A 23,606-nucleotide genomic window follows, 5' to 3' on the forward strand; every position below is an offset into this window, starting at 1 on the left:
CTTAGCCCAGGACCATAAGGACAATTTAGCATTGAAAACCCATTCGCATTCGTCACTAAAGGGGAATGGTCAACGGATGCAGAAGGGGTGATACACCCAGTTCCCAGTGGGATGCCTTCTAGCAAAGAAGAGGGAGGTGCGAGCTCAGTGTGATAATAGCAGCTGTTCAGCATGACCAGCAGCCTGAGGGGACAAGCAGCCTTGCACGCCTGTGCCACCCCTGCCACTTCCTCCTGGCAACACTGCCCCGCTGGTTTTCCGCCACCTCATGGGCTCCTCTTTAGTTCCAGACCTTTGAACGCCTGACATCTTGACCTCATTCCCGCATGATGGCACCCATCTCCTGGCTTTGGGACTCACCCTGCTGGTAACTCCTGTCTGTTTCCAGGCTGGGCCTGGCCCTGAATTTCCTCTGCCTACCGGGAGGTTTCACAGGCGTTTTAAATTCGACTTGCCCAAACCCAACCCCACAGATCTGTGTGTAAACGGATGGGGAGCCCCCTTAACAAGGCACTCACGGCTCAGATCTGAGCTGGGAGCAAATGCTCACACCGGGTCCCCGCCTCTCCCAACCCCAACCGGTCTTTCCGGGGCTGCCGCCCCAGCTGTCTCTCCAGCGGCCCTGCCATGACATTCAGAGAAATCCTAATAAGGTCAGCTATTAATATAGGGAAGGGGCATGAGGACTTTTACAGAAAAAGGAGCTGGGAGGTTGGATTCCAAGCCTGCTACGAGCCACCAGACAGAACTCAGGCAGCCGTTAATCAGTCACACAGAACAGACCAGCTGAGCCTATTGAGCGAAGAGAGTCCATTGTAATGGCCACTCCGGTAATTAATTACAAACTAGCTACAGGCTGTACCTTTAAAGAGTTAAAGAGAAACATGCCCCTATAATTCTCGTACCTTGCAGAAGTTCCCCACACCAAGAAGAAACTTTCCATGGAAACAAAAAACATATGAAAGGTTCACTGAAGAGAGAGGGTGTGAGAGACACCGATATTCAAGCGAGCAAGTTTATTAACCTGCCGGGCTGAGCCTACGAGTGGCATCAGCCCTGACAAAGGGAATGGTCTAGTTTTTTATAGGGTGGAGTAAGTAACCGGTGGTAACGGTTGGGTTTTGGGGGTTTTCGGAAATTTTCTACTTGTGCCAAGCAGAATATGGATGATGTATTTCCCGTTGGGTTTCACGCCAAGCAGGATGCGGGTGTGCGCTCATGACTGCATGGCTGAGCTGGTCTTCAGGCCGAACAGTACCTTTCAATATAAACCGCAGGCCAGCAGCTGGAGGGGGTCTCTCCTCCACTAGCGATTAGCGCCCACCCAGCAAGTCCAAGAGGGTGGCCGCAGGACCCCATCACACCAAGGTGAAGGCACCCTCTTCTTAGGGCTCAGCTCTCTGGGGAGACGATGAGGAGGGATGGCCCGGGTAGCTGGGTGGTGGGGGTGCGTTTTCCTTAGGTTCCTTATGTTTTATAAATGTTCTAATATTTTTATAAATGTTATAGAGGTTTCTTATGTTTTATAAATGTTTTGTTTCTACTCTTAGACATTTAAACGTGCAAAAGGAAACACAGGAACACAGAAGAGAGCAGCGGGGTCTAGGCGGACGCTGGTGGAAAGGAGCCTGTTGGCAGCCGGTTCAGAGAGAAACGCCCCTCCTGAGCCGCAGCCTGTCCTGCCGCTGGGAACTGGCAGTTACCCCATCATCCCTGAGGAGGGGCTGCCAACAACATGGGAGGCGCCTGCAGAAGAGGGCACCACGCTCTCAGGTCCACATCGGACCTTACATTCTCATGTTTATAGTCTCACAAAACAACAGAACACCGTGTCCTGAGACATCTGCACCCAAATTTCCACAGTTGGTACAAAGCTATGAAACAAAGCATCTAGAACAGCGGTTCTCAACCTTCCTAATGCCGCGACCCCTTAATACAGTTCCTCATGTTGTGGTGACCCCCAACCATAAAGTTATTTTCGTTGCTACTCTATAACTGTAATTTTGCTACTGTTATGAATCGTCATGTAAATATCTTTTTGTTTTCCGATGGTCTTGGGTGACCCCTGTGAAAGGGGCGTTCGACCCCCAGGTTGAGAAACGCTGATCTAGAAGCACCTGTGCAAACCCCATGCTGTGATACTCCCAGGGCCATGGGAGGCTGCTGGTCACAGAGACCTTTGGTTCCATCTAGAATGTCACAATCTTTGGACGAGAATGTCTCTGTGTGATTCTCATGCAATTTTTAAATGTCCTCGATTCCCAGCCTCACAGCAGCATGGCCCATGCAAGCAACTGTGGAGTGACGTGTGCCTAGTCAAGCTCAGTCAAGGACAGGGACAAATGACCTTCAGGACCTGAGGACATCTAGGGAGAGTGGCAACAGACAGCCATGTTTCCTCATGACCTGTCTGGGAAAGGAGTAATGGTGATGACATCAACGGAAGCGGCAGCGCATAGTCTGCGTAAACATTGTCACAAAAGCAAGACGGGCCAGAGGCTGTGGGACCGGAGGCTGCAGGGACCAGGGCTGCAGGGATCGAGGGTGTGTGGCACTTGGACATCCATGGGACCCAGTGTCAGAGGCTCCCAGCCCGAGCCCCAGGCCTGGCCCCAGCCTCCGGCCTCACTGCATCAGTGCCTCAGCCAGGTGGGGGCTCCTGACCACATTATCACAGAAACAGCTTTGTGAAGATGATGACACAGGATCCATGAGAGGAAACTTACTCTAGAAAAGCCAGGGGAGGGAGACGGAGAAAGAAATGAGCGCAATGCACGTACCTCCTTGTGGTGCCAGGAAAGGAAAGGAAGCGTACCCCATCCCAGGGGCCCTGTTCTGGTGAGCACGGGGCTGCCGATCTCGGCATGGAGAACAGGAGCAGCTCTGGTTGGGGTGTCATGGGGGGCCCCACAAAAATTAAAGCCAGAAATAACACACAGTCTGCACACAGAACTTCCAGGGATAAAGACTTTCTAAATTCTTCTCTTATAAATATGCATTAAAACATTTGATAATACAATCAAAGGGCTCTGAAATTAATTTAAAATTAAACCAAGACTGAATGTCCTGCACTCCCAGCAGGAAGTTGACCTAAAATATCTGAATACCCAAACGCAGCAGCCATGGGGGCTCCAGGCCCTGTGGCCGCCTCAGTCCCGGGGCATCTTGAAATTGTCCTTTTCTTTGCGGATGGCCCTCATGGTAGTGACAGGGTCCGTCTCCCTGGCGTGCTGCTGCACAGTCTTCTCCCTGCAGAAGCCAAAGCGAGCACCAGGCTGCAGGCCTTACGCCTTGCCCACCCGCCCAACCCACCTCCCCTCCCAGGGCACCAGGGAAGAGAAGAGCCTGGAGGGTTGGGGCGTTCTTAAAACTCCAATGCGACAGCCCCTGGTCACCTTGGATATTCCTGATGGCACGCGGGCCAAGCCCAGTCCTGCCAGCGACCCAAGAAGCAGGGACTCGAGCCCCACGCTGGCATCCGGCACAGCCCAGCATCACGAGACTCCCTGAGGATGCACCTCGCCCACCTCAGGGTTCAGAAAGGACCCCGTGTCCTTGCCAGGGCACTAAGGAAAGTGTCCCCCCTTGCCTTTAAGAAAAAGTGTCTGATTCTGCAGCTACACGTAAGATTTCAGGGCAGTCTCCTCCGTTTGGGGTCTTCAGAGAGAGTTTCAGTGAGTGGAAATAGTGCTTCAGTGAAGCAGAGGCCAAGATGGCCAAGCACAGCGTGGGCCCCAGCCTACACCCACCTGCTCACCCCCTCACCTCACTCTCATGAATGGGTTGTAGGTGAACTCCTCTGCAATGGTGGACGGCACTGTGGGCTCCCCAATATCGTACTTCTCCTGCAAAACAAACATGTCACTTTAATACAGAAACTTCTAAAGATCACATTTTAAAGCATCGTCTGACTGAGAAAACAAAGTGAGCAGTGAGGTCGGTGGTAAGACAGGCCCTTCCTGCTCAAGGAGAGGAGATTCGAGGGTTGCAGCTCTCACCAAAGCCTGTCCTCCTGCCCTTGAAATCTTAAAGGTGGAGGGGGACATAGAGCTTTTAATTCATTAATAGGAAGTTTAAGTTTTACATTATAGAATAACCAACAAAAATGCAGGAAACAGAAAAGAAGAAAACACCCACAGCCCCACTCCCAAGATAGCTCCTGGGCCGTGCACAGCTTATCGCTGGGAACAGTGAGAAGAAAGAGGCCTGGGGTCCTTCCCCTCAGATGACAGCCCCCCCTTAGAGTGTGATGCACTCTCATCACGGGGTGTTCAGGCAGGGCTCCCCCTATAAGGGCTCCCAAGGGAGAAGGACCCAGGAAGAGCCCTCAGCAGGCAGCTTATCACCTCTAGTCAGGATGATCTCACTCCTGATCAATGCTGACCAGGGCAGACAAAGAAGATGCAAACTTGGCCATTGGGCCAAGTGTTAGCTCCTATGGGAACTCTACAGAGAGAAGGTCAGAGTTAACAGCTAGGGGTCTCCACCCTCCCCCAAACCCCTGCCCTTCTGCTGGGCCAAACTTGGACAATAGCTGTTGGCACCCACACCCACGCTTCCTGACCATCAGGAGCCCTCAGACCTGAGGGTTCAGATCCCACCCCCTCCCCACACTGTGAGGAATGGCATCAGAATTTTAATCCTTAACTGTGGGAGGTGTGTCAAGCAGGGACCTGGCAGGAGGTCAAGATCAAGGTTTATGGCTAATCTCTATTTTTTCCCTTCTGGTGAAACAAGCTTAGACTGTTTTATAACATTCCCTGTGCTTCCTCCAGTACCCGCACTCCTAAGAGATCTTCCTCCACCTCCTATGAGGGAAGAAAACAACTCTTCTAAGGATAATTTTAAAACAGGTCCTTACGTGTGTAGTTGGGGGCACGGAAGCTGTCATAACCTTTTGGATTATCTGTTAAAATGAGTGTTAACATGTCGTGATTTTCCTACAGAAGCAGAAAGGATGCAGAAACATAAGCACTGCAGTATAGTTCATAAGAGCAAGAAAGTTGGAAACCCTATATGTCCTCTAATGGGATTGGTAAAACGATATATGGGTGACATTCACACAGTGTATTTGAAAGTAAGCTGGATGGGGGGGTGACCAATTAGCTCAGTTGGTTAGAAGAGTGTGGTGCTGATAACACCAAGGTTGCCGGTTTGATCCCTGCATGGCCACTATGAACTATGCCCTCCTTAAAAGAGTCAACTATGCCATTGTAGCATGAAAGCAATGTGAAACCAATGATCATGGCTGTTCCCCAATAAAAATAAAAATAAAAATATGTATGGATAGACAGTGATAAAATAGGTACAGTAACATAGTAGTAGAGAGTGGGTGTTGGGTAGATGAATATTCACTATGAAATTCCTTCAACATTTCTATATGTGTGAAAATTCTCATAATAAAATGTTTTGAAAAGGCTAAAAATGTTTAACGCAATTCAATATAACCCATGTAATAAAGAAGAAATCACAGTGATAATTTTTAAATATTTCAAATTGAAAATAATGAAAATACAATATTTCAAAATTTGTGGGGTGCTGCTAAAGCAGTAGTTGGAGTTAAAGTTTTAGCTATAAGTGCTTATATTAGAAAAGAAGAAAAGTCTAAAATCAATTACCTCAGGTTCCATATTAAGAAGAGCAAAGTAAATCTAAAGTAAATAAAAGAAAGGAGTTTAAAAAGAGCAGAAATCAGTGCAATGGAAAAACAAACAAGGAAAATTAAGGCACAAATTGTTCTTTTAAAAAAATCAACAAAATTGATGCGTAAGGAAGAAAAAGAACACAAATTGCCTACATCAGAAATGGAAGAGGGGATATCACTACAGAGCCGACAGATATTGATGGGGAGGGGATCATATTGATCTAAAAGTAAAAGCTAAAACTATAAAACTTCCAAAAGAAAACATAGGAGAAAATTTTTGACCTTGGGAAAAGCAAAGATTTCTTAGGAGACAAAAAGTATGAACCATAAAAGAAAATTAATATGCTGGACTTCATCAAAATTAAAAATGCTCTTCAAATACAGTATGGGGAATATAATCAATAATGTAAAGATTATATAGGGTGCCAGGTGGGTACTGGACTTATCAGGGGGATCATTTTGTAGATTGTGTAGATGCCTGACCACTGCACTGTACACCTGAAGTTGAAGTAGAATAATATTAAATGTCAACTATAATTGTATATATATATATATATATATATATATGCATATGGTCACAGGATGTAATGTACAGCATAGGGAATATAGTCAATGGTATTGTAACAGCTATATATGATGTCAGAGGATTATTAGACTTAAGGGGGGGTTATCACTTTGTGAGGGGTATAAATGTCTAATCATTATGTTGTTTTGTACACCTGAAACTAATATAAAAAATTTAAAAAAACAAATCTAAAAAGAAAATTGTTCTTCAAAAGACATTGTTGAGAAAATAAAAGGCAAGCCACAGGGCCGGCCGAGTGGCGCAGTGGTTAAGAGCTGGCTTGGGATGCCAGAGGGCCCCGGTTCAGATCCCACATATGAGGGCCAGTGACACTGACCTCTACAGCTAAGATGCTGAACAACAAAGGCAAGCCACAGAATGGGAAAAATATTCACCATACATATATCTGACAAAGGACTTATATTCAGGATATGCTTTTCCAAAAAAACCCTCTGATTATTCAATAAGAAGAAGACAAGCCAATGTTTTAAACAGGGAAAAGATTTGAACAAACACTTCACAAAATAGCCAATAAGCACATAAAAAGATGTCAGCATTAGTGGGCACTAGATCAATGCCAATCAAAACCACAATGAAACACCACTACATACCCATTAAAATGATTAAAATGAGAAAGAGTGACGATACCAAGTGTTGGTGAGGATTGGAACAACTGGAACTCACATACTTTGCTGATAGGAATGTGAAATAATACAAACACGTAGGAAAATAGTTTGGCAGGTTCTTTACGAGTCAATCATTAATACAACCCAGCCATCCTGCTCCTCTGTATTTACTCAAAAGAAATTAAAACAGATGTCACACAAAGACTTGTATGCAAATGTTCATAGCAGCTTTATTCACAACAGCCAATAAGCAGAAACAACACAAATGTCTATTGACAGATGAATGGATAAACAAAATGTGATCTATCCAAACAATAAAATACTATTTAACAATAAAAAAGAATGAACTTCTGATACATGCGGTAACATGAATGAATCTCAAAATCGTTCTGCTGAGTTAAAAAATATATATACAAGAGTGTATACTGTTTGGATCCATATATATATATATATATATATATATATATATATATATAAAATTTCTAAAAAAATGCAAACTAAACTCTAGTGGCATACAATAAATAGATCAGCAGTCCTCTGGAGCCAGGGCAGAGATAATGAGGCATGAGGGAGATTTGGGGGTAATGGAGATATTCTGTGTCTTAATTGGAGTGGTAGTCGTTTCACTGGTATATGCCTCTGTCAAAATTCACTCAATTGTCCATTTTAAACTGATGCAGTTTATTACATGCAACTATACCTCAACAAAATTGATAGGAAAAAGGGAACAGTATGAAAACTGTCAATAAATTTGTAAACCTTGATGAAATGCATAACTTCCTTGAAAAACAAAAGTCGCTAACAAAACGGATTCAAGAAGATACAAAACTCTACTAGCCCTACACAATTTAAAGACATTAATTCATAACAAAAAAAAAATCTTTCCACAAAAAGAACTCAATGTCCACACAGCTTCATTGGTGAATTCTAACACGAAAAGAAGAAATAATAATAGTAATAGAAAACTCAGAAACTAGGAGGAGGAAACATTTTCCAACTCATTTTATGAGGCCAGGATTGCTCTGATATTAAGACCAGACAAAGACATTATAAGAAAATAAAACTACAGACCGACATCCCTTCTGAACACAGACACAAAAACAGACTCTAACAACATATGAAAAGGGTAATACACCATGACAAATGTTCATTCAGAAAGCAAAGTTGATTTTACATTTGAAACCAATTGATGTACTCTACTATATTAACTGAGTAAAAGAGGAAAAAAAATCATTATATAATAGATGAAGAAAAGTCATTTGACAAAATTCAACACCAACTCATGATAAAAACTCTCAGAAAACCAGGAATACAAGTGAACTTCATCAACCTAATAAAGAGGACTTATGAAAAACCCAAAGCTAATACTGTACTTAATGATGAAAGACTGAATCTTCCCCTTTAAGACTGGGAACAAACCACAGATGTCCACTTTCACCACTTCTATTTAACATTGTACTGGAGATCTTAGCCAGTGCAATAACGTAGGAAAAATAAATAAAAGGCATGTAGATTGGAAAGGAACAAATAGAACTGTCTCTATTAGTTGATGAAATGATTGTGTGCTCAGCGATATATGGAAAAGATGCTAGAATGAGTTTAACAAGGTCAGAAAGCTATGAGGTCAAAATACAAAAATCAATTGTTTTTCTAAAGACTATCAATAAATAATAATTTACAATAAAATCCAAAAACATGAAGTACTTAAGAATACGTTTAACAATATGTGCCAGATCTTTAACACTGAAAAGTGCCAAATATTGCTGAGAAAAGCTAAAGACTTCAATAAATGGAAAGTTACATCATGTTCATGGAAAAACTCAATATTGTTAAGATCTCAATTTTCTCCAAATCTTTTGTTACAACAGTCCCAATCAAAAGCCAAGCTGACTTTTCTTGTAGAAATTAATATGATCCTAAAATTTATATGAAAATGCAAAAGGCTTAGAAGAACCAGAACCAATTTTAAAAAAGAATAAAGTTAAAGGATTTATACTACCTGATTCTCAGACTTACCACAAGCCACAGTAATCAAGACAGCGTTACTGATACAAGGATAAGTCACACAGATCAATGGAACAGAACAGAGTCCAAAAGTAAATTCATGCCTACAGGAAGTAGATTCATGCCTTTTTATTCAGCAAAGATACCAAGGTAATCCTTTGCGGAAAGGAGTCTTTTCAACAAATACCGGGGGTGTCAAAAAAAATGTATAAAAGTGGACACTGATCAACGTTGCTCAAGCAGTAGTTCGCGGTAATCAGGAGTGTCTGGATGCTGATGGTAACCACTTTGAGCACCTCTTGTAACTGCAGAAGTCTAACATGACTTGTATCCATCTTTGGATATCGGTATATATTGAGTATTACAATTTTAAGTTTTTTTCCTTTCTTAAAATGTGTATACATTTTTTGGGCACCCTCTGTAGTGCTGAGCACCTGGATGTCAGTATGCAAAAAAGGGAACTTCTACCCTTACCTTACACCATACACAAACATTAACTTGAAATGGATCACTGACCTAAATACAAATTAATATAAACATAAAAGCGAAGACTATCTACAACTTCTAGGAGAAAATATGAGAAAGTCTTTGTGATACAGGAGTAATGCAGATTTCTTAAATAGGGCACAAAGAGCATCAAAGAAAAAATTAATAAACTGAACTTCACCAAAAGTGTAAACATTTATTCTTTGAAAGACACTGTTAAGAAAACAGAAAGTCAAGCTACAAACTGGGAGAAAATATTTGAGATCTGTATCTGATAAAGACTTGTTTCTAGAATAGGTGAGGAATTCTCAACAACTTAGTAGGAAAACAACCCAATTTTTGAAATAGAGAAAAGATTTGAACATACACTTCACAAAAGACATGTCAACATCAATAAGCCCATGAAAAGATGCTCAATTTCATTAGCCATCAGAGAAATGTAAATTTAAAAACCACAAAGACTTGCACACAAACGTTCATAGCAACTTTATTTATAATAATGAAAAGCTGGAAACAACCCAATGTCCATCCACAGATGAGTGGATAAACAAATTATAGTAAATCCATACAATATACTACTCAGAAATGAAATATGAATGAACCTTAAAGCCATTAAGCTGAACAAAAGAGCCAGATACATCAGAGAACTGTTATATGAAAATCTAGAAAACAATAATCTATAGTGACAGAAAGCAGACCAGTGGCTGGGGGGCCGCATGGGAAGGAGTAAGGCGACCCTTTGGAGTAGTGGAAATGTTTTGTATCGTGATTGTGTTGGGGGCTACACAGGTGCATACATTGTCAAAATTCATTGAGCTGTACATTGTTCATTCCGGAACTTTTTCATTGTATGTAAATTATCCTCAATAAAGTTTGGTTTTTAAAAAGCAGATAACCATGAAAAGAATGAGTTCAATATGTATGAACTGCAATGGAAAGAGCGCTAAGACCAGGTACTAAGTGAAAAGGAAGCCACAAAGCAGTACGTATAGTATATGATGTACATGCAGGACGAACTTTTTATATTAAGAAAAGTCATCATATATGCACAGTGTAAGAAAGTGGGATACTATTTATCAACTGATTAAGGTAGTGTTTGAATTTTTATAGGTACTATCTTATAAGCCCACCCTCTCCCCACCCCAAATGGATACAGATGCTCAACAAAACCAGGTGATTTACTTTAAAAAACCCCAAATCTGTAAGGTAGCTTTATTCACTGAGCTCAGCAGAAGGGAGCCCAGCACCTGGGGCCACCCAGGTGTGTATGTTTCTTCCTGACACCATTTCTCAGGGACTGAAGGGAGAAGACAGACGCCTAGAGTCCAGGAGAAGCTCCCCACCTACCCAGGGCACCTGCAGCTGTTTCCAAACCCCCAAGTCCTGGAGAAGACACCTCTAGGACTACAAGCCAACCCCTGGGCCGGGCTAAGAAGCAAGTCTGGAGCCATCGTTGAAATAAAGGCCTTCCAGACAAGCAGCCTCCAAGGTGAACAGCTGCCACATAGTCCCACCTGCTGCCCAGGATGCAGGAATCCACCATTTTGGCCTGCCTGGGTGCTTGTGGGAAATGCAGGCTCCCAGGCCCAGTCCAGACCCACTGACTCAGAAAGGACCTGACAAGCCGCCGGGGGTTCCTGCACAAAGGTAGGCAGGTCTAAACCCCGGCTTAGTCACGGCCCCAAGAAGCACTTGCTGCCCACGCTTGAGATGGTGCCATGAGTGCACGCAACCAGGGTAGTCCCTTCATGGAGACCGACCCACTGGACGCGCCCCGAAGCACATCCCACTCACCTTGGCCCAGGCCAGCTTCTCATGAATGGCGGCATTGCTGGGCTCCACGTGGCGGGCGAACTTGAGGTTGTTGATGGTATATTCGTGGCCACAGTAGACTTTCTGAGGAAAAAGGCAAATCTGTGAGCCCTGAAGAAACTCATGAATCCCCCGCTCAGACCCCTCAGAGATGGGCCTGAAGGGCCCTGGGCTGGGCCAGCAACACCCAGGGGAGACGTCCCTTAGGACAAGATGTTTCCTGCGTGTATGTGAAACAATAAAAAGTACATTAAGAGAAACTTCACAGTTCCAGAAAAAATGCCCCACCCTCCCACTCTTCCCCATACACAGAGGTGGCCAGAGTAGGGGGTTCGGGATGGGGGGTGAGGGGCCGGAGTGGGAGAGCAGGCTGTGTCCTCACGGCCCCAGCTGCGGAGCTCAGTGCGGGCGCTGCTCACTGTGTCTGGAGGGAGCCGGCCCAGGACCTCCAGCAGAGCTTTGTACATCTCATCTGCAGTCCCTTCATAGAACTTCCCACAGCCAGCCACAAATAAGGTGTCACCTGAAAGACAAGAGGACAGCCATGGAGCAGGGGGACTGCCAGCAGGACATACCCCCTTGAGGGGCTGATGGTCCGTTCCCGGGTGATGCTGACCACCCGCTCTCCATGGGCTGCACCCACAGCTGGGGCTCTGCTCATAGGCGCAGCCTCAGACCTGACCTCCACCCAGACACCCAACAGGCCCTCAAACCGGACAGAGCCCCAAAGATGACCCGCAGCCTCCCAACTGCCCCAAACTTTTTCACTCAAGTCTCACTCACTGCACCACCAGCCCCCAAACAGCTGCTCAAACCCAAACCTTAGGGTCACCCTGACTCCTCCCTTCACTGTCCTGTCAGCTGTAGCTCTGAGACCCCCACCCACCCAGCATCCCCCTCCCAGGGCAAATCTCTCATTAACACCCCTTTTTCCATGCCAAGACCCACTTTAGGAGCCCACATTGCACTCAGCCATCATATTTTTAAACAAACGTTCACTGTAGTTACCATATCATGATTTTAACTAAAATTTCTGGAACACTCAGAGCTTAGAAACTGTTTACGTTCACCAAAAACGTTAAGGAGGCAGCAGGGCCTGTGCAGATCCAACAGGCGTGCCCTGTGCTAGGGCTGTAGCACTCTCAACCGTTCCCACTCGTCTCGGCCACTGGCTCATGCCACCCTGAACACCCACTCACCACATGGCAGTTCTGCTTCACAGGTTCCCCAACCAGCATCAACATCCTTTCATTTTTCTCTCAAAAGAGGAAAACTACCTCCAATTGCTGGAAAGGTCGGCTTGCCCTGACTAAGTGCTGTTCACACAGCCCCGTGCGAGGTGGTGCTTCATAGCCTTCATTCAAGGTCACAGCTGCCACAGGCTGCAGCAACTACCTGAACTCACCCACCACATCTGAACTCATCAAGGCTGCCATGCAGGCCGCTGTCAGGGTTGCTTTGTGTAGGATGCCTTGACTGCGGGGCCCAGCTCAGCTCACGGCCCATGGTGGGTTTGGGCAACGTGAGCACACAACATGGCATCAGTTAGGCCCACATGAGGTAGGGCTGAGGCTCACTGCCCTGCCCACCGTCAGCTGCTGGAGGTGGAGGGACTGGGCTGCATCCCCACCAGGCAGAGTCTCTCAAGGAAAGGCTTGTCCCCAGGGCACCTGACAGTGGTGACTGGGGTCAGAGGGGAGCATACGGACAGCCCCCCAGGAGGTGTAACTCCCACCATGTCCACCCAGCCTGCCTGTACCCCGATGCATTGAAGCTGAGCCCCAAGCTCTGCCCTGAGGGCTGTGGTCCTCCTCACACAGCCCTGTGTGGTCTCAGCAGGAAGTGCTCTACTGTACCACCCAGAAGTTTTCAAAGACACCCCCCACGGAAACAGGATCTTTGCAAAGAATGCCCAACCCCCAGCACATACACCTGAACCCTCACCTGTGAACACAGCAGCGGGCTCAGAACTGCCAGACTTGGTCACAAAGTAGCAGATGTGTCCAGAAGTGTGGCACGGGGTCGACAGGCACTTGACATTGAGAGACCCCACCTGTAACAAAGCATGCAGTGGTATGTGCTCCGAGGGCCTCAGAACCCAGGCCCGCCCCGCAGCAGGATGTGGGTCTTGCTGGTGGTGACCATGGCACTCAGTCCCTGAGTGTGCCCCCAGGGACAGAGACCACCCTGGAACCTGGTATTTGCTGGTGTGCGACACTAAAGGGGCTTATTTTTTCCCCTTAAAATTGGATCAAATCTGAACCAGGAATCTTGCTAGAAAAGATGGTTTTCCTTCTTAGGTGCTTGGCCTTTTTTCTCTTTTCCTTCTGTCTCTCTGCCCCCTTCCCTCCCTTCTTTACTTCAAAAACGTTCAAACCTACAAAAAAATTGAAGTAAAGATGAACATCCATATGACCTTGACCTGAGTCACCAAACACTGACAGTTCCCACATCTGTGGCATGTGCTTTCCCCACGCATGCATTTGAAGTCGCACACATCCTGAAAGAGTGCCCCTAAACACTCTAGTTACATCCCCCAAGAAGAGGACATCCTCTTGCATAGCCTCACTATCATCATCATATTCGGGAACTTCAACATCGACATGAAAAGGTGATCCATGTGAGTCCCGCTGTCTCTAAGCTGTACCGTACAGCTTACCCCCTTATCTAGTCACCACGTGCACACAATTTGCTTGTGATGCTCTCAACAAAGGGGGCTGTCCAGGCCCAGGTAGCCCCGAGGCGCCCTCTATCCATCTGCAGGTCAGGCTGTCTCCAGGGCCCAAGCGCAGCCGTGCCCCTTTGGGTCCCTGGGCTAACGGAGGGCACGGCCAAGACAGGGAGGTAGCGTTCCCACTGTGCTCCCTCTCCACACGATGCTCTAGGGCCTGGGGTCCCTTCCCTTGGTTTTCGCCTAACCTGCAGGGTGGACAAATGTGTGATCTTGTGAGTCAGGGCCTCAATCCGGTCATCGCCCCCGTAGACCTTCAGCCCAGGCAACAGCTTGACCATCTTCTCATTCCCGCCAGCGTGGTCCCTGGAAGTGGAAAAGGAGAACTGGGGCTACTGCAGATGTGAGAGGATTTGCTTGCTTGTAAACCCTGACCAGATGGAATTTTTATTTGCCCAGTTATGTTTCTCAGAAGTAGAAACACATCTTCCAACACAGAAAACTGGCTTCTTGCCTGCCAGTTAGCTTCCCTGACAAGAATGTTCTTGGGCACCCCATGCCCACACCAGGCGTTTCCATGCCCCTGCCCTGTGGCTGCAGAAGCTGCTAGAGCGGATGAACAAAATCACAGAAACCTAGATAATCCCTAGCCAGAGGATGGGGCTGGCTGAGTGGCTCAGTTGGTTAAGAGTGCGAGCTCTGAGCAACAGGGTCGCTGGTTGGATTCCCATATGGGCCTAGCCAAAGGTTCCCACGCTATGGGCACATCTGGGTCATGTGAGTCAGATCTGACTCCCACGCCCACAGCCTGATGCAGTCAACCTGGGGGTGGCCTGCGGGCAGGTCTAAAAGCCTCTGGGTGATAGTGATACTGACCTACAGCTCTGAGCAGATTGTGAAGCTGTTTTCTAAATGGCCATGCCCAACACCTTAAGGGCGATTTGTCTGCCCAGGGGCAGGCCAGCCTGGTGTCACCTCCCAGGTGACTCATGTGTAGCCAGAGCTGAGGCATCTCTGGCCCTTCATCCAGGGGCACCCGGGGCTTCCCTGGGATCACGCTGAGCTGCACTTCAGAAAAGGGGCTCCATTCCCAGGCCTTGTGGGGCTAGTTACACCAGAGCGAGCCCCGCCAGGCCCTGAAAACTGGGGAGGGCAGAGCAGGACAGGGTGGGGGGGGTGGTGCGGACACCTGAAGATCAGCCATTCCAGGACAAGATGAGGGCTTTCCAGTCTCCAGAGAATGCCTGCAGGCCTGCTCCTCACTACACATTCACCTGTGGACTCTTCTGCTGGGCCCAGAAACAGCTGGGCCGAGATAGCAGGAGGCGGGCCCTCTGCGTGTCTCAGCCCAGGGCCAGCCCCATAGCACGCTCACCACTGATAAGGGGGAGGGAGGCACAGGCCACGCCCCAGAACTCAGGTTAGGGCCTGGTTAAGGGTTTATGTTCTATCATAAACAAGATGCTGAGAAAACCCTCCAGGAAAGTGAAGTCTGACGTGGGGGTTACTTAGCATGGGAAAGAGAAGCAAACTGTTCAGGGCTGCGGAAGCGGGAGGTTCCGTGCAGCCCCACCGAGGCCCAGGAGCCAGGAGGAGCCTCAGAGTGGGCGGATTTCCAGCTGCACTAAGTAGCCCGGGCCAAGGTCACGGCTGCTGTACAGCCGGTCTGTACAGGAATTAGCACCTGATGCCCCAGAGGCTAAAGGACCCCAAGATTCAGCGAATATTACATCGACCCAGACTTTCCACCATTTAACAAATTCTGGCCAAAACATCCATGCGACACTCCAGGTGAAAGGCCTCACTTTTTACCAGGAGAGAAAGGCCCGGGAAGCGGAGCTCCTGCAGGCTGAATTACAGCCGTGTCACACACACAGGCTCATGCCAAGGTGCTAGCTGCCCTCGAGCAGTGATTTGGGAAAGAAAATTCAGAGCCAAATAAACATTTGGGGGTGGGGGGAGGGGTGGCTTTGAAGAGCCTCAAAATTTTCAAAAATCCAAAGAAGGGCTTTGGACCGACAACTCTAGTCCTAACCCAAAACATGGGTGCTTCTTCATCCTTTAGCCTTCAAGTATCAAAAAAACACACAACCTCTCCAAACATGTCTGCTGATTTTTAAAAAAATGATGTCTAGTCTAGTTTTTTCCTTGACATGGGGGCCAACACCCCATCACACAAGCCCCAGCGTTTTCAAAGGCGCTTCTAGAGGTCCTCCCACGGCGTAAGGGTCCACACGAGAGCATCTTCCCACGCAGGCCCCAAGTTACCAGACCCCGTCACAGGGCCAAGGGCCCAGGGCCTGGAGGACCATGGGCCTCGGGCAGCAGCAGAGGCTGGAGCCCGAAGCCGTCTCCGACTCCCACTGGAAGCCGACCCTCAGCTGCACGGTGGACACAGCTGTGGGGCAGAAGTGCCCAGGCTGCCAGCTGCCGGAGGCCCAGAAAGCCTGTGAGAACCCCGCCCCCGCCTCCCACCCTTGGGTGTGCCTGGCATAGAGCTATCAAGCCCAACCAGCTCTGCTCAGCCTCCACGGCAAAGTGCTTACCAGTGGTGGTGGGTGGTGAGCACTGTGGTCAGCTTCACGCCGTGCTTCTTCACGGCTTCTACAACCTGCAACCACATGGGAGGCAGGACAAAGGTCACCGTCACACTTCCATTGCTGGCTCGCCAGCCTGCAGGACGGGGGTGCCCAGCGGAACCCAGGATGTGCCAGGAGGGGCCGGGACCAGTCCTGACCCTGACGACTCAGCGAAACTTCGGTAGAGTAGGGTGAAAGTGGCTTTTTCCCCTCTTGATCCATTTGGCAGCTCAGGCCCCCACAACCTCTCCAAGGCCCTCTGGCGAGGGCACAAAACCTCAAGGAAGGGTAGAGCCGAGGACAGCTCCTGTAGCTCTGCCTGGGAACTTTACAGACATAAGCCCTTTTCTCTCCACACCAGAGCCTCGGGTTGCCCCCACCCCCCTCACTGGTCCTTTGCCCTGATTAACAGTGGCTGGACACTAGTTTGTTGGTAAAAAACTAAATGGATTAAATTTCCATTTAGCTTTAGCCAAGTTGCAAGAAGACTGCAGGGATCAAACCCATCAGTGGATCAAGAATTGGTGCTGGGGGTCACGCCTCCCACCTTCTGGGGCTGCACCGGGTCCACGATGGCGGCCTCCTTGGTGTCATCATCGATGAGCAGGTACATGTAATTGTCAGTCAGAGCAGGCAGTAACTCAACCTTCATGGTGCCCTGTTCCACCGTCAAGTTCTTCCTCAAATTTGTGTGATAGAGGAGGCTTCCCAGCAGGTCTGGACCTGAAGACAGAGTGAAGCTTTGGTCAGTGTCCACGTGATGCTACATCAGACACGGACCTCAGAACAAGCCCTCGATGACCCAGCAGTAGGGCCATCCCAGACATGAGACATCCCAGGATGAGATGCAGCAAGCATCCAGGGTGAGGCTCGCCATGCAGGGTTTTCTAAGCTCCTTTGACAGAGAAGAGAAAATCCTCATTTAACCGTATCAGTAAGGAAAATCTAGAAAATGATTCGTGTTCATATCCATGGAAACCAGCTCTTTCAGATTTAGGCTTCTTCTTTTCTTTTTCAAGAGCTGAAAAAGGACAGAAGTACTGGCCTATGGCTGTGATTCACACCATCCGCATACATGACTATTATCAGGTCCAGGTTGTTCACACCCGACTCAGAAGATGGTGATGAGAGGAACCCAGAGTGACAGTGCCAAGTCGGGCTGTTTCCTACCAACAGCGCACTGTTGCCTCTGCAGCTAACACAGCCTGAGTCACCCGCAGTTACTCACAGCCCTTCTCGGGCCTCCAGCCAGAGAAGAAAACAAGATTCACTTTCGAATGGCAGGAACTAGAAAATTGGATAAGGCACGAAAACCACCAGGGCCTGAGAAATGGAAAGTTGGCCACAATTGTTCTAGATTCAGGTGTGCAGGATACAGAATCACCATCTAACTGAGCCAATGGACTTGCCAGGGTGGCCAGGAGTGACTGAGGGGCACTCCACCAGCAGACAGGTTTCAGAATATTTTCAACAATGAAACTCCTATTATTCAATCTAAAGAATTCATGGAGTCCCCAAGAATACTTTAAGTCTTAGCATGAAAGGGACTAAAGCCGCACAACAAAAGATGACAGAAGACAGCCATGAAATTCTGGGGTAGGTACTAGGATGGGGGCCCCTCCCAAAAGGGATCCAGAAAGCAGGCAACACCCACTGACTGATGACAGGCCACTCTCTAGGCCACATCTAATACAGAATTCAACCTTGTTTGCCATGGCCAGGGAAATTGCCTGAACTGTAGCTCTAATGATCACACAATCCCCCTTTTCCTTTAACAACCAGCTGGGCATTGTCCAGGCCCTTCTCATGCACAGCAAAACAAACATTTTTGTATAATCAAGTTTGTGATATTTCACTTCTCCCGGGCCCCAGTGCTGTCTGAGCCTGAGCAGGACTAACTATTCAAAGCAGAGTATGTGTGCATATTGGGGGTGGGAGGAGAGCAGAGGGATTAAAACAGAACTCCATGATTCTGGGAGCACCCTCCTCAAAAGGAGGCCCCGTTTATGTATTTCCCATAGAACATTACCAGGACTGCCCTGGTGAAGGATCCATTATTTACAGTTGGTGCTATAAGAGCCTTGGGAACCTGGGGAAGATGCCGTTATCTCTAAGGAAAAAACCCATCTGGTGTGATCACTACCAGAAACCTTTTGCCTTTTCCAAAAATCATATCACCTAGCCCGCCACCGCCTGAGAAATGCTGCCAGCTCACTACTTTGCAACTGTGATCTTTCGTGTAACCAGAGGGCACGCACCTGCAGCCTACAGTCTAAGCCAAGTCCTGAGACATTTTTTTTGTTTGACTTCTTGTGAATGGGGCCCATACATCTGCAAGGCATCAAATGGCTGGGGCTCCCTTTAAAGAAAGCAGCCGCATTCCTGGTAATTTCTTATAGTCCCACTTAGAATATCTGCCCAACTCCTGACACAAAAACTCTTAGCCCTGATGCTTTGATAAGTGTTCCTAACTAGCATGGGGAAGGAAAAAAAAAAAGACTCTTCAGTAATGGTGACACATCAACTACTCCATCTGGCACTTTGCTGTCAGTGGGATTTGAAAATGTCCAAGCATAAGCCTTACTGCTCACTCCATCTACCTACCTTGTGTCCTGCGATCATTTAGCTAACCGCTAACCAGCTCCCAGAGACTCAGGTTAACCTACTGCCCCTATTGCTACATCAGCCAGATATCAGGAAATAGAGGAGATTTCAAAATAAAGGTCCAAATATACCAACAAAGCCAGTTTCTCAGTGAGCATTGAATCTGACAGCTGGAAGAGTAGGCTGTTGGAGGCCAGTGTGCCCACTGCCTCTCATTTTAGAGGTGTGGGTGGAAACAGTTCACTGGGCCAGTCTTGTTGGAACCCAAGTATTGCTCCAGGGTTCTGCCCTTTGTCATCACCTTGGAATCGCTTGCTTCAGGTTCTTTTGTCAGCAAAAAGCTCACATCAAAAGATGCAATTACCTTGTGGAGAATATACCCAGCATTCCATGGGGCTCTAGGTACAGTCACATCACCCCCAGGGCATTAGAAATACGGGTTTTGTGTGGGGTGGAGAGATGGAAATATGTGCCCCCTCATCACCCAGTGTCACCAGTGTCAAGGAGGACAAGGGCTACTGGGCTGACTGCAGGTAGGCAGGTCCGAGCGCCCGGAACATAGGTCTCCTTACCTAGCACAAATCCTTCAGTAACCCCAGCTGACAAGTTACCCCACTCTGTCTTCAGCCTGTCTCAAAGTCTGACCCAACTGCTGTGCAGCCTTTCTCGTCCCCAACGGGCCTGCCAGCCGCCGTCAGCGAAAGTTAAAATCCTGTGTCGATAAAAAACAGCGTCAGCCGCGGGAGCCGGCGACTCCTTGCCGCCCCACGGGCGCCGGCCCGCGGGCTTCGTCTGCGCCCAACGCCCGACTGCGGGCCGCCGGCGGAACATCTCGGCGAGCGCAGCTGGCCTAACCGCCTTTACACGACTATGACGCCGGTCAGGATCCTCGGACCTCGAGACTCCGGGCTCGTCTCCGACCTCCGGCCCCTGCCGCTGTCAGCCCTGCCCCAGCCCTGGCCGGCCCCGGCCGACCTACCCAGGCCGCGGCGGGCGCAGAAAGCTCCCAGCGCGGCTAGACTCCAGCGGCGGAGCAGCCGGTAGCCCAGCACCATGACAGAGGCGGCGGCGCGAGGGGAGGTGTTCAAGCGCCCGCGGCCAATCAGTGCCCGCTCCGCGCCCCTAAACCCATGCCCTCCGCTCGCCCCGCTTTCCAGCCAATCAGTGCCAGACTCGCGTCCCCGCCCCACCGTTCGACCAATCAGAGCTCGCGTCCAAACCTCCGCCGGCTGGGAGCTGGGAAGCGGCTGCAGCCAGGAAGAAATGTTAAAACCTCCGCCAATCTCCCAGGGGTAGGCCAGGGACTCGAGGTCCGGCAGCCCCGAGGCGGCCACTGGACCGCGACTCCCAGGAGGCTGAGCACCGCGACTCCGGAGCCCCCCGGCTTAGCGCAAAGCGGAACCGACCTTCGCGGGCGGGATAGCGCTCCGAGGTAGTTCGTCCTTTCTGGATAGCCGTAGACGTCTGGGGCCCGGCCCCGGCCTAGTCCACGTGACTCTACGAGCGCCCGGCAGGAGCCATGGCGGCATCCAGGCCGTTGTCTCGCTTCTGGGAGTGGGGGAAGAACATCGTGTGCGTGGGCAGGAACTACGCGGACCACGCCAAGGAGATGAAGAGCGCCGTGCCCAGCGAGCCGGTGCTCTTCCTGAAGCCGTCCACCGCCTACGCCCCCGAGGGCTCGCCCATCCTCATGCCTGCCTACAGCCACAACCTACACCACGAGCTGGAGCTGGGCGTGGTGATGGGCAAGCGCGGCCGCGCCGTCTCGGAGGCCTCAGCCATGGACTACGTAGCCGGCTATGCCCTGTGCCTGGACATGACCGCTAGGGATGTGCAGGACGAGTGCAAGAAGAAGGGGCTGCCCTGGACTCTGGCGAAGGGCTTCACAACCTCCTGTCCCGTTAGCGCGTTCGTGCCCAAAGAGAAGATCCCTGACCCTCACAACCTGAAGCTCTGGCTCAAGGTCAACGGCGAACTCAGGCAGGAGGGTGAGACATCCTCTATGATCTTTACCATCCCGTACATCATCAGCTACGTTTCTAAGATAATGACCTTGGAAGAAGGAGATATTATCTTGACTGGGACGCCAAAGGGAGTTGGACCCGTTAAAGAAAACGATGAGATCCTGGCTGGTATAGACGGGGTCCTCAGTATGAGATTTAAGGTGGAAAGGCCAGGATATTGATTCTACAAAGCGCCCTGATTTCTAAGTTTCATGAGAAGGGAGCTGGACAGAAGCAAGCAAAGGTATTAAAAGCGACAATCCTTTAATAAGTAGCCAATTTTTAAAGATGATTTGATTGTGTTGCTATGCCTCCAAGGAAAACACCATCTAGACGAGCCAGGTCAGAAATGGAGAGAGAGATAGTCTTTCTTCTAGGAAACAACTAGAATAAAGTATTTGTACTTCCTTCAATGAGAATTTAACAAACCAAATGCTCAGGAGACTAACTTTCCTTTCCTAAAACCGGACTGGATAAGACTTTTCAGTGGGTCATTCTGGGATCAGTAGTTCAAGAATTAAAATCTGGGAAGGAAGTTGCAAAGCATGTTTCAAATCAGTGTTTCGCACATTTCCTTGATCATGATAATCATCTGGAGGTATTTGTAAAAATGAACATTTCCAAATTACTGTCCCAAACCAGGCCTTAATCATCAGAATTCATCTTCAGCACTCCGACTGATTCTTATCCCTGAAATGTGGAAAAACACTACTCTGCATAATTAGTTAATTTAAAATTTGATTTAATAAGTTATCAGTGAATGACAACCTCACTCATTTGTACCCTGGCTCATAGATTCTAAGTTTAAGAGATTTTTGAAACTATTGTTTTCCAAATAAATATGCTGAGTTTTGTGTGGCCTAAAAATGTATGTTTTCCCCCTAATAGCGGCTAAGAGGGGCACTTCCTCATTACTGGGCTTCAGACCTTGGCCATTGACCTTTGGCCTGGTGTGCACAGTGCTTTATTAACAGTTAATCAGCATCTCTATCTCCCTACCAGAGATAAGGAGGCCTCAGGCAAGTTGACTGGCCCAGGAGGGCTATTTTGGCTCTCCTGCTCACTTCTCTAAAGAATGGCTAGACAAGATGCATGTAGCACAACTCAACAGACTGCCCTGCAGAATCCTTTGAGCTTAGGCAGGGGCTTTTACTGTTGGTGTAAACAGAAGACATCTGCTGGCCCTTTAAGAAAGTTGAGGACCTGGGTGGCTGGGTGGCTCAGTTTGTTCTGAACAACAGGTTGCAGGTTTGATTCCCACATGGGCCAGTGAGCTGCACGCTCGGCCCGCACCCCCCACCCCCACCCCACCCCCAGTGAAATTGGCTACTGGACTTGGAGCTGAACTGCGCACTCCACAACTAGATTGTATAACAACGACTTGACTTGGAGCTGATGGGTCCTGGAAAAATCACACTGTTCCCCAATGAAGTTTAAAAAAAAAAAAGCAGAGGACATCTAATTGAACAATAATAGCTAACTTTTATCAAGCCCTTAGTACTGCTAGATACTGTGTCAAGAGCTTTCCATGTATTATTTAACCCTCAACAAAGCTGGGAGGTTGGTATTGCTACCATCTCGTTATACTAATGAAGATGTAGATTTAGAGGCTAGCCAGCCTATCGCTATTGTCACTCAGCTGAGTGACAGCCAAGATGGAACCCAGGTATCCCGAGACTAGAACCTGAAGCCTTGACCACCATGCAGGCTGCCTCCTTTAAGTACATCTTTAAAAAGATTCAGCCCCATGATTGGATTTGTTTATTAAATGTCATGCTATCTTCTTTTATTTTTTAATCAAGTTTTTTAAATTGCTTAAGCAATACATGTTTATTACAGAAGAGTTAAAAAATATGGGTAAACAAAACAAACCAAAACACTCAAAATTTTATCCACCACCCCAAAAGTTGAATTTTCCAAATCGGGATGTCATTACACTTTTTAAAATATTTGCTCGTAACATACAATTTTCTAACCTAGTTTTTTCACCATGTGTTGTGACTATCTTTCCATGTTAGTCTGCACATTTCTCAGTACTGTTTTCAATGACTGCATCAAACTGGTCAGTCCTTCATTTTTGGCCATTGAGATTGTTTCTAATTATTTGCTAGTAGAATCAGCACATTTGTGGTTATTTCCTTTGGCTGGGTTCCCATAAGTAGAGGAGTTGAATCAAGGGTGTGCTCAAATTGGAAGTGTGTTAGTCTAGTTAGCAGATACAAGGTTCAACTGAGACAACCCTACCAAGCTAACAGACTTGAAAGCAAGCTAAAGATATAAAGCAGGAGCTTCCTTGGGTGGCACCTGATGGCACCAGAGAGTGTACAGTGCCCCTGGGGTCAATATTCACCACAGTGGTGGCACAAGCATTGTCACGAACAGCTGACAACAGCATTGGAGTTGTAGCATACAAAGTCCTTGGCTGCAAAAATAAAAAATTAAGAGACCAATTCCCATAAATCCTGATGTTGCTAAAATCACAATAATCCTAGAACCCAGAAGGTACATTTCCCCCCCAACTTTTTATTTTGAATAAACTTAAACCTACTAAAAAGTTGAAAGACTAATAGAAACTCCACATACCCTTCAACTAGATTCAATAATTGTTAACA

At 47.9% G+C, this 23,606-nt stretch overlaps 2 protein-coding genes across 5 annotated transcripts; one reads left to right on the forward strand and one right to left on the reverse strand.

Moving 5' to 3' along the window:
- Positions 1-2,949: 2,949 nt before the first annotated feature.
- Positions 2,950-20,479, reverse strand: HAGH (hydroxyacylglutathione hydrolase). 4 transcript variants are annotated; one of them, XM_019648751.1, is made up of 10 exons: positions 19,971-20,063; positions 19,564-19,703; positions 16,935-17,110; positions 16,355-16,419; positions 14,057-14,174; positions 13,082-13,190; positions 11,557-11,660; positions 11,120-11,221; positions 3,766-3,845; positions 2,950-3,249 (listed from the first exon to the last, which is right to left on the reverse strand). In XM_019648751.1, the coding sequence occupies exons 3-10, from the start codon at positions 17,037-17,039 to the stop codon at positions 3,150-3,152; spliced, it is 783 nt and encodes a 260-aa protein (XP_019504296.1). In that variant the 5' UTR covers positions 17,040-17,110; positions 19,564-19,703; positions 19,971-20,063; the 3' UTR covers positions 2,950-3,149. The 4 variants fall into 4 exon arrangements, with proteins under 4 accessions (XP_019504296.1, XP_019504297.1, XP_019504294.1 ...); XM_019648752.1 differs by lacking the exons at positions 19,564-19,703; positions 19,971-20,063 and adding an exon at positions 20,398-20,479; XM_019648749.1 differs by lacking the exon at positions 19,564-19,703 and having other exon boundaries at positions 19,971-20,083.
- FAHD1 (FAH domain containing oxaloacetate decarboxylase 1) lies at positions 20,409-21,848 on the forward strand. Its single transcript, XM_019648753.1, has one exon. It carries the CDS (start codon positions 20,511-20,513, stop codon positions 21,174-21,176), a length of 666 nt encoding a protein of 221 aa, XP_019504298.1. The 5' UTR covers positions 20,409-20,510; the 3' UTR covers positions 21,177-21,848.
- The last annotated feature ends 1,758 nt before the right edge of the window (positions 21,849-23,606 follow it).

The sequence above is a fragment of the Hipposideros armiger genome, unplaced genomic scaffold, assembly GCF_001890085.2.
Source record: "Hipposideros armiger isolate ML-2016 unplaced genomic scaffold, ASM189008v1 scaffold_126, whole genome shotgun sequence".
In the NCBI taxonomy this organism is placed as follows: Eukaryota; Metazoa; Chordata; class Mammalia; order Chiroptera; family Hipposideridae; genus Hipposideros; species Hipposideros armiger.

What these genes read in the sequence shown, in the direction of transcription:
- HAGH (XM_019648749.1), bottom strand. Translation starts at nt 20,046, where the DNA reads ATGGTGCTGGGCTACCGGCTGCTCCGCCGCTGGAGTCTAGCCGCGCTG. An exon ending in CTCACCACCCACCACCACTG is followed by an intron (nt 14,175 to 16,354) that starts GTAAGCACTTTG and finishes TTCCACTTCCAG; the next exon opens with GGACCACGCTGGCGGGAATG. An exon ending in AGAAGCTGGCCTGGGCCAAG is followed by an intron (nt 3,846 to 11,119) that starts GTGAGTGGGATG and finishes TTTGTTTTGCAG; the next exon opens with GAGAAGTACGATATTGGGGA.
- FAHD1 (XM_019648753.1), top strand. Translation starts at nt 20,511, where the DNA reads ATGGCGGCATCCAGGCCGTTGTCTCGCTTCTGGGAGTGGGGGAAGAAC.